Consider the following 11,308-nt stretch of genomic DNA (forward strand, 5'->3'; position numbering starts at 1 on the left):
ATACATGGTGGGACTGATTGTTCTGGCAGCATGTGTATAGTAGAGGATTGCAAAGTTAAGCATCAATGGGAGGAGAGGTGTTTGGCCCCGTGAAGGTTCTGTGCCACAGTGTAAGAGAATGCCAGGGCCAATAAGTGGGAGAGGGTAGAGTGGCAAGCAGGGGGTGGGGAGAGGCAACAGGGGTTTGTTCTTGTAGTTTTTTGGTCTGTTGTTGTTGTTGTTTTTGAGGGAAACTGGGAAAGGAGAAATCATATGACATGTAAATAAAGAAAATATCTAATAAAAAATGCTGCCTTTTTTCCATTGGATTGTTTTAGCTCCTTATACCCTATTTAAAAAAAGGGGTACAGAGCTAAACAAAGAATTCTCAACTGAGGAATACTGAAGGTCTGAGAAGCACCTAAAGAAATGTTCAACATCCTTAGTCATCAAGGAAATGCAAACAAAAACAACCCTGAGAGTCCACCACACACTAGTCAGAATGGCTAGGATAAAATATTCAGGTGACAGCAGATGCTGGAGAGGTTGTGGAGAAAGAGGAACACTCCTTCATTGGTGGTGGGACAGCAAGCTGGTAAAACCTCTCTGGAAATCAGTTTGGAGGTTCCTCCAGGAATTGGGCATAGTTCTACTGGAGGACCCAGCTATACCACTCTTGGGCATATACCCAGAAGATGCTCCAACATGTAATAAGGACACATGCTCCACTATGTTCTTAGCAGCCTTATTTATAATAGTCAGAAACTGGAAACAACCCAGATGTTCCTCAACAGATGAATGGATACAGAAAATGTGGTACATCTATACAATGGAGTACTACTCAGATATTAAAAACAATGATTTTATGAAATTCTGAGTGAAATGGATGGATCTGGAGAATATCATCATGAGTGAGGCAACACAGTCACAAAAAAACACACATGGTATGCACTCTCTGATAAGTAGATACTAGCCCAGAGGATCGGAATACACAAAATACATCTACAAACTCAAGAAGAAGGTAGACCAAAATGTGGATCTTCATTCGTTCTTAAAATGGGGAACAAAATACCCACAGAAGGAGTTGCAGAGACTAACTATGAAGCAGAGACTGAAAGAAGGACAATCCAGAGACTGGTCCACCTGGGAATCCTTCCCATATCCAATCACCAAATCCTGACAGTATTGTGGATTCCAGCAAGTGCTGGATGACAGGAGCCTGTTATAGTGGACTCCTGAGAAACTCTGGTATACCCAACTAATGCAGAAGAAGAGGCTCACAGCCATCCATTGGACTGAGTACAGGGTCCCCAATGAAAGAGTTAGAGAAAAGACTCAAGGATCTGAAGGGCTTGCAGCCCCTTAGGACGAACAACAATATGAACTAACCAATACCCCCAGAACTCCCAGGGACTAACCCTCCAACCAAAGAGCACACATGGTGGGACTAATGACTCCAGCAGCATATATACAGCAGAGGACAGCCAAGTTGGTCATCAATGGGAGGAGAGGTCCTTGGCCCTGTGAAGGTTCTTTCCCCCACTGTACGGGAATGCCAGGGCCAGTAAGTAAGAAAGGGTAGAATGGTGAGCAGGGGGAGGAGGGAGGGAATTGGGGTTTGTGTTTTGTTTTTGGTTTGTTTTTTATTTTTATTTTTTGGGGTGGGGAAAACTGGGAAAGGAGATATCATATGACATGTAAATAAAGAAAATACAAAATAAATAAATGAATAAATAAATAAACAAAAATAGGAAATGGTGTGTCTTAAGATGATTTATCCATGAAATTATTCACCAACTGTTTCAATGAACAATGGTTCTGCTTGGAGGATGGCAAAGACATTAGGTGTGGGTAAGAATCTGGTTCATAGGCTGTGATAATTTGGTAAAGTATTCTCTCAGATGAAGAGTAACTTATAAAGTCCTCTTCTTAAAACTTGATACAATAGTTCCAAACACTGAGCAAAGCATTCAGTCTCACTCTTTGTTGTTCTCTTACAAGCCACCTTCCAAGTTAATTGTCTTCGCTTCTTTTGGCTGTATAAATATTTTTGAAATGTGTAAGCTGTTCTGAAAACCATAGTATAGTTTAAAAACATCAAATAAACTATCAAACTAATAGAGAGGCTAAGAAAGGAGAAGCATGATTTCAAGACCATTATGTGGTACACAGAAAGACACTGTCATGTACAAACAGGCAGAAAGTGTATATGGATTTTAAAACATTGGACCTATTTCTCCACTTACCAAATTAGAGAGACCATTGGATGACAGCCAACAAATTTCTAATTCCTCATATTTTTGGACTTCAATCAATTAGGATATGTTGGTAATATTAATTTTCATATTAAGATATTAAGAAAAAGTAATTGTTACTTCCTGTTATTTTAGTTGTAAGAGGTGGAATTAGGTTTGTGTGGATTTGCTGAAAGATTACTTTCTTGCTTCTTCTAGGGTGTAGTTATGCTCCTTATGTTGATGTTTTCCATCTATTATTCTTTGTAGGACTGGATTTGTGGAAAGATATTGTGTAAGTTTCATTTTGTCATCAAATATCGGTTTCCCTATCATGGTAATTGAGAGTTTTGCTGGAAATAGTATCCTGGGCTGGCATTTGTGTTCTTGTAGGGTCTGCAAAACATCTGCCCAGGATCTTCTAGCTCTCATAGTCTCTGGTGTAATTCTGATAGGCCAGCCTTTGTATGTTACTTGACCATTTTCCCTTACTGTTTTTAAAATTCTTTCTTGGCTTCATGCATTTGGTGTTTTGATTATTATGTGATGGGAGGAATTTCTTTTCTGGTCCAGTCTATTTGGAGTTCTGTATGCTTCTTGTATGTTCATGGGCATCTCTTTCTTTAGGTTAGGGAAGTTTTCTTCTATAATTTTGTTGAAGATATTTACTGGCCCTCTAAGTTGGGAGTCTTCACTCTCTTCTATACCTATTATCCTTAGGTTTGGTCTTTTCATTGTGTCCTGGATTTTTCTGGATGTTTTGGGTTAGAGCTTTTTGCATTTTGCATTTTCTTTGACTGTTGTGTCAATGTTTTCTATGGTGTCTACTGCCCTTGAGATTATCTGTACTATCTTTTGTATTCTGTTGGTGATGCTTATATCTATGACTCCTGATTTCTTTCCTAGGTTTTCTATCTCTAGGGTTGTCTCCCTTTCTGATTTCTTTATTGTTTCTATTTCCATTTCTAGATTCTGGATGGTTTTGTTCATTTCCTTCACCTGTCTGATTCTATTTTCTTGTAGTTCTTTAAAGGTTTTTTTGTTTTTTGTTTTGTTTTGTTTTGTTTTGGTTGTTGTTTCCTCTTTAAGAGCTTCTAGCTGATTACCTGTGTTCTCCTATATTTCTTTGAGGGAGTTATTTATGTCCTTCTTAAAGTCCTGTATCAACATTATGAGAAGTGATTTTATATCTGAATCTTGCTTTTCCAGTGTGACTGTGTGTCCAGAACTTGCTATGGTGGGAGAATTGGGTTCTGATGATGCCAAGTAACCTTGATTTCTATTGTTTATTTTCTTATGCTTGCCTACGGCCATCCGATTACCCCTAGTGCTACCTGCCCTGACTATATCTGACTGGGGGCCTGTCCTTCCTGTGGTCCTGGTTGTGTCAGAACTCCTCAGAATCAAGCTGTCTCTGTGATCCTGTGATTCTGGGATCCTGTGATCCTGGGCATGTTCAAGAAACTGGGAGTGGAGCTTTCTCTGGGTGTTGTGGGACTGGCTATGGAGTTTGTGCCCAAGGTCTGCTCCGAGCACTGGCACAGACAGACCAGAAGGAACCCGTGACACTGGGCTGGCCATATTTATTGATTTATAAAACTAACATTTTATGATGGGTGGTGGTAGCAGCCCACACCTTTAATCCCATCACCTTAATCCAACTTTATTCTCCGATGGCAGAGACAGGTGGATTTCTCTGAGTTCAAGGCCAGCCTGATCTACACAGTGAGTTCCAAAACAGCCAAAGTTACATAGGGATACCTTAACTCACACCCTGCCCCCTCAAAGAAACCAATCCCCCCCAAACATAAACCAAACAAGCCACCACCACCGTCACCACCACCACCACCATCACAACAACAACAACAACAACAACAAAAACCCAAAAGAAACAAAACCAAAACTATTAAAAAAACATTTTGTTTATTTTTGGAAAAGAGCATACAATGTATTGAAAATGTACACGTCCCATTCCAACTCTCTGTCCAATGTCTGTCAGTATTTCTAAACACATCTTTTTCTTAATTTCATGTGATTTCTTTTTTAAAACTTGTAATCCATTTCACCCACTCAGGGTGGTTAGGTGTTCATGGGTCTGAAGCCATTCCCTGGTGTGTGGGCATTCTACTGGGGGCCAGAGGTCTAAAGAAAATGACTGTCCTCTCATAGTACTCATCAACTGCCAATGTACAACTGGTACTTCAGGAGTGTCTCTCTCAGTCCTGCTTGGGTTTTAAACATCATCATCATCATCATCATCATCATCATCATCATCATTATCATCATCACCATCTTTATCATCATCTTCATCTTCATCATCATCTTCATTATCATCATCATTGGTTTATTGAGACAGAGTTTCTCTGTGTAGCATTTTTTTATACAATATGTTTTGATCAATTTTTTCCTTTCTACCAACACCTCCAAGATTCTTTCCAAATCCCTACCCACTCAGCTTGATGCATGCTCACACTTGCTCTCCCCCTCTCTCTCTTCCTCTGCCTCTCTCTGTCTCATTCTCCCTCTCCCTGTGTCTCTCAGTCTCTATCTCTCTGTCTCTGTCTCTATCTCTGTCTTTCTTTCTCTCCTCTGCCTCTTTCCAAAACAAAAACAAAGAATCAAAAACAAACTTGGCTGTTGTGAGCTTCCATATGGGTTCTGGGAATTGAACCTAGATTCGATGGAAGAACAGCAAGTGCTCTTAAAGGATGAGCTATCTATTGAGCCCCTCAGAGCTCTTTTCTTTTGTTTTTTTGTTTTTTTTTTTATTTCCAGTATTTGAATGTTTTTCTTGAATGAAAGTATGTGTACCACACTTGTGGCTCATGGTAGTAGAAATCAGAAGAGAGGTCAATAGCTTATTTTTAAGGGATGGTGACACATGAGTGATACACATGCTGAAATTTTTATTTATTTGTATTTGTTTGTTAATTGAGTTTACATTCTGATCTCAGCCCCTTTCCCAGTCTCACCCTCACAAACACCTCCACCAATTACCCCTCTACTTCTCCACAGAGAAGAAGAAACTCCCATGGATACCAACCCATCCTGGTACATCAAGTTGCACATCCTCTCCTACTGAGGCCTGACAAGGCAGTCCAACTAAGGGAAGGGGATAGAAAGGCAGGCAAGAGAGTCAGAGAGAGCCCTGTTCCAATTGTTAGGGGACCCACATGAAGACCATGCTGCACATCTGATACACAAGTGTAAGGGGTTGGGGTCCAGCCCTTGTATGCTCTTTGGTTGGTGGTTCAGTCTCTGTGAGTCCCCATGGGCTCCAGTTAGTTGACTCTGTCAGTCTTGTAGTGTCCTTGACCCCTTTAGCTTCCTCAGTCCTATCCTTCACTCTCTTAAAAGACTCCTAATCTCCACCTAATGTTTGCCTGTGGGATTCTGCATCTGCTTCTATCAGTCACAGGATGCCACACTGGGATTTTTAAGTATCTTGATCTTCTGAAGGTCACTGTAGGTACTGAGTTCCTGCTTGCAACAGCAATGTCATGTCTAGTAGTTCACACTCACAGAGCTCTTACATATTGTCCAGGTTTACATCATTTATGAGCCCTATTCCTGTTCCCTCCTGAGACAAGATCTCCTGTGGGTCCTGAGCATCATCAGTTAGTCTATGCTGACTATACTGGGAGGACCAGAAATCCTACTGTCTTCATATTCCTATATCTGCAGCTTCAAACACATGCCCCTGTGACTTCTTCTTTACCTGTGTTCTGGGGATCACACTCAGGTTCCCAAACTTGTGTAGAAACCACGGTAGTTATCTTTTCAAATTCATGAACTCTTTTTTCATTAATTGGTGTTAAATTATAAAAAAATAGGTATTATTTATGTATTTAGGAATATCTGTCCTCCTCACATATATAACAACTAATGAAAAAAGAGGCCATGAATTTGAAAGAGAACAAGAAGAAGTATATACAGCAGGGTCTGCAAGGAGGAAAGGGAGAAGGGAATGATCTAAATATGTCGTAATTTCAAAACTAGAAGAAATAACTAAAAACTTACTAAAATAGTAGAAATAATTATTGGTACTCAAAGTCAGCTATAATCTAAGGACATCCATTGGATAACTACCATTTGTTTCACACAAAAGTCCCACCCACAGCCATATTTGTGGTAGTTGGAAGTTATTAAACAGAAATTAATTTGTTCAGTATTTAAAAGGTGTTTCTTAAACAGAAACCAATGTAAAACCAATAATCCAAGCTCCAAATGGTATTTCAAAATTATGATTAGAAGTATTTTCATAGCGAAACATCATGAAATAAAATATTGTTCAAAATACTTAAAATATGTCAATTTTGGACAAAATAACATAGTTTCAGTGGGTAATAAATATTAAAATTATGTACATGGAATTGTATTCAAGAAAAAGTTTTCACAGTATACAGAATGTCTGAATTAGAAATAATATTATTTCAGGTATTCACGTTCATGTTCAAATTGTTTATTCCCTAAAAATCATTAAGACACTGTTTTTAAAAGATAGTGTGGTTTTTCAGTTCAGCCATGGAGTGAACTTTGAAAACATGTCATTCTCAATACAGAAAATGAAGAAGTAAATTCCAAAATAACTTTATTATTCTTCATGAGGAAAAAAGGGCAGATGGTTGGATAGCATGTTGTTAAAATTCCATTAATTGACTCCAATCCTGAGATTTTTTTTTTTGTGTAAAAGCCATAAAGGGTGATAGAGTTGTTCAACCAAAAAATTAACACAAAGAAGCTCACCAGAGACAGGATGTTGTGAGTGGCTCTACGCTCAGGAGATGGCTGGGAGGAAAGGCTGGGGCTGTGGAGATGCTGGGCTCTCTTGTAGTGTCTATAGAGAAAAATCACCATGTAGAGGCTGGCCCACATCATGACAGCCACAAAGAAGATATCGTGAATGATGATAAAGCTATTAAATGACCCTCTATTTTTGTTCCCAAAGTGCTTGTTTTGACAGTAACCATCAGAATATCCATAGCCACTGTGACTATTATTGGTTTTGGCTATTACCATGTCAATCATATACCCATAAATAAATAAATTAATAAGCCAGGAGCAAAGTAAGGAAGAAAAAATCCATGTAGAGAGTCTAGGCTTAAGCCAGGAGGCCAACTTCGAATTACTGGGAGTGATGGTGATGACTTGGAATGTGCTTAGAACACAGGTGGTGCAGATGGACAGACCCCGGCCGACTCTGAATGTAAACAAAACTGCCTTACAACCGACATCATCCAGAAAGTTGGGTACTCCAAAGGATAACATGATATCTTTTATCAATGTGAATATAATCGTCAACATATTAACTATTGTCAGGTGCATGAAAACTGAATCTATCAACTTTTTTAAATGAGGCCTGAAGAAGAAAGTGTATACATACACCATTAACAGTAATGAGTTCCCTATGACACCAAAACAAAACTGGAATATGAGAAAGATCTGAAGGATGGTACGTGGAAGCATGATGTTAAAGTGGGTCAAGTTTTTTAGGTCCAGAGTACCAAATAAATGGACTCTATTTTAAAAAAAATTTAAAGTGGTGTTTGTAGAAAAATATACAGAATGACAGCAAGGAAGCAAAGGGGAGTGATGAAATGTCCAACTCTTTTCTTTCCTTTCTTCCTCCTCTTCCTCCTCTTCCTTTTTGTCGTCCTTCTAATCCTCTTACTCTTCCTGCTTCTCCTCCTCCCCTTTCTCTTCCTCCTTTTTTTTCTCTTCACTTCTTCTTTTGGTTTCTTAAGTCAGGGATTCTCTGCGATGCCCTGTCTGGAACTTGCTCTGTAGACCAGGCTAGCCTTGAACTCACAGAGATCCATTTACCTCTACCTCCCAAGTGCTGGGAACTAAGGTGTGCACCACCATCTACTGGAGAAATGTACAACTCCTTGCAATGTTAGGTCCAGAGATGACACTTTAGAAATTGCATTCCTGGGATTCTTGACCATCTTATAGGATAGAATGAAGTTTTAAGGGTTGAATCTACTCAAACATCCTGAATTCTGTTATGTCAGGCAGAAGGATATGTTGACCTATGTGAAAGCCGAATTTGGATATCACGAAGAATTTAAAAATTATTTCTTCTATGTGTATGAGTGTTTTGACTTCATGCCTGTGTGTTATATATATGCCTCTGAGTCAAATCTTGGATCTCTGGAAGAACAGATAACGGTCTTTAACTGTTGAGACATCCAGCCAGCCCCAATGAATTTCTATTCATCAGTCAATATATATTTTTATCGTCTAAGTATCAATGCCTCATATTTACAACAACATTTGCTTCCATCACATATTTAGTAATGTGTGTACTTGATCTTTAGTGTTTGGGTTGCACATACATTTCTATCAGCTTAGTGATAACTAAATTCTTAGACTTTCTATGTGGGACTCTTTGCCTCTCATTTTATTCTACATGCTGACCAGCAATGTTTTGAGGAATATCAATTCATTTTATCTATTTATTTTGCTCTCAACTTAAGAGCTGGGAACTCTAAGGAAGAACACAAAGGCAAGGCTGAAACTACATATCCCATCATATTGAGCACATCTTTACAAAAGTATGTTTTCTGTGATATTCAGTGACCAAATCAGTCTGGTTTTTATGGATGAACCCACTCTAACAGAGATTTGTATATTTTGTCTTTGCAATGTCTGAATATTATTTCCATTTGAAAGTTCTTTTGTATTTGTGTTATAGAGGCAGAATTCTCAAGCCAACTGTTACACAGAGAACAACAATGAAACCAGATTCATCAACTTTGACCTTCAACTTCACAACATTACTATACCAATCATGTTCTGTGGATTTGGGAGTATGTGTGTGGAATTGGTGTATATTAATATCAGACTCATTTATCCGCTGATCTAATTATTTTTGTTACCTGGAATCAAACCTTTATTCCTTGGAAGATATCTATGGATTCTTCAACAGTATATTTTATCTTGAAAAGGTCTATTAGACTTTTCCCAGTGTTCCAGTCTGAATTATCCTTACACACCATGAATCACTGGTTTGGCACAAGTCCCTAATATACTCAAGATATTCTAATATGAGGGACCAACATTTAAAATACTTAAAAGAATGAGTTGCACAGGCACAATACCTATCTAAAGTAACAAAATTAATTTCAAATTTTGTATCAATATATAAATATGTATATCAATAAAAACTTTAAACTTGTATCAATATATCAATGTTGTAACAATGTAAGAAAATCTAAATTCAATTTTCCATCAAAATTGGAGATTTTTATGAATGTAAGATTATGGCTATAAAAATATTTTCTTTAAGAATAAATTTAGTCTAAGAAAGTAAAAGAAGTTTGACAAGAATGTCAAGTCTGTGAAGAAGGAAATCAAAGAAGATATCATAAAATGGAAAGATCTCCCATGCTCGTGGATTAGCAGGATTAATATAGTAAAAATGACCATCTTCCTGAAGGCAATCTATAAATTCAATGCAATCCCCATCAAAATTCCAACTCAATTCTTCACAGACTTAGAAAGAGCAATTTACAAATTTATCTGGAATAACCAAAAAACCAGGATAGCCAAAACTATTCTCAACAATAAAGGAACCTCTGGTAGAATCACCATCCCAGACCTTAAACTGTACTACAGAGCAATTGTTATAAAAACTTCACGGTATTGGAACAATGACAGGCAGGTGGATCAGTGGAATAGAATTGAAGACCCAGAAACGAACCCACACACTTATGGTCACTTGATCATTGACAAAAGAGCTAAAAGAATCCAGTAGAAAAAACAGCATTTTCAACAAATGGTGCTTGCTCAACTGGTGTAGAACATGTAGAAGAATACAAATCAATCCACTCCTATCTCTTTGAACAAAGCTCAAGTCCAAGTGGATCAAGGACCTCCACATAAAACCAGATACACTCAAAGTAATACAAAAGAAAGTGGGGAAGAGCCTCAAGCACATAGGCATGGGGGAAATTTTCCTGAATAGAATACCAATAGCTTATGCTCTAAGATCAAGAATTGACAAATGGGATCTCATAAAGCTGCCAAGCTTCTGTAAGGCAAAAGGAACTGTCAATAGGACAAAATGGCAACCAAAAAATTGGGAAAAGATCTTTACCAACCCTATATCTGATAGAGGGCTAATGTCCGATGTATATAAAGAACTCATGAAGTTAGCCTCCAGAGAAACAAATAACCCTATTTAAAAATGGGGTACAGAGCTAAACAAAGAATTCTCAACTGATGAATACCAAATCACTGTGAAGCACTTAAAGAAATGTTCAACATCCTAAGTTATCAGGGAAATGCAAATCAAAACAACACAGATATTCCACCTCACACCAGTCAGAATGGCTAGGATAAAAAGTTCAGGAGACAGTTGATGCTGGAGAGGTTGTGGAGAAAGAGGAACCATCCTTCATTGCTAGTGGGATTGCATGCTGGTAAAACCAATCTGGATATTAGTTTGGTGGTTCCTCTGGAAATTGGACATAGTTCGACCAGAGGTCCCTGCTATACCACTCCTAGGCATATACCCAGAAGATGCTCCAACATGTCATAAGGACACATGCTCCACCATGTTCATAGCAGCCTTATTTACAATAGCCAGAAACTGGAAACAAACCAGGTGTCCCTCAACAGAGGAATGGATACAGAAATTGTGGAATATCTACACAATGGAGTACCCTTGGCCCTGTGAAGGTTCTATGCCCCAGTGTAAGGGAATGACAAGGCCAGTAAGCAGGAGAGGATTGGGTGCCAAGCAGGGGGAGGGTGGGAGGGAACAGGGCTTTGTACTTGTTTTTTTTTTATTTTTTTTTTAATTTTTTTCAGATGGGAAACTGGGAAAGGAGATATTATATGACATGTAAATAAAGAAAATTTTAAAAAGAGTAAATTTAGTAATCCATTCCCATAACTCAGTCAAGAATACAAGGCTTAAACAAAGTCCTTCTAATATCTTATATTATAAACTGTTTAAGATGATTGCATAATACAAGTTAAAGGTCAGATAATAAACTCAAGATAATATAAGACTCTGATTTAATTACAATAATGTGTTTTTGATATTATTCAAACAGTAAATAGCTAAGAATAATCAATATCTGACA

The 11,308-nt window shown here is 38.1% G+C and overlaps 1 protein-coding gene across 1 annotated transcript; it reads right to left on the reverse strand.

Annotated features, from left to right (window-relative positions):
• Positions 1–6,731: 6,731 nt before the first annotated feature.
• On the reverse strand, positions 6,732–7,679 carry LOC116100364 (vomeronasal type-1 receptor 2-like). Its single transcript, XM_031384173.1, has one exon. The coding sequence runs from the start codon at positions 7,677–7,679 to the stop codon at positions 6,732–6,734; it is 948 nt and encodes a 315-aa protein (XP_031240033.1).
• Positions 7,680–11,308: the final 3,629 nt, after the last annotated feature.

The sequence above is a fragment of the Mastomys coucha genome, unplaced genomic scaffold, assembly GCF_008632895.1.
Source record: "Mastomys coucha isolate ucsf_1 unplaced genomic scaffold, UCSF_Mcou_1 pScaffold21, whole genome shotgun sequence".
NCBI lineage: Eukaryota > Metazoa > Chordata > Mammalia > Rodentia > Muridae > Mastomys > Mastomys coucha.

Coding starts and splice junctions, on each gene's coding strand:
- LOC116100364 (XM_031384173.1), bottom strand. CDS start 7,679: ATGCTTCCACGTACCATCCTTCAGATCTTTCTCATATTCCAGTTTTGT.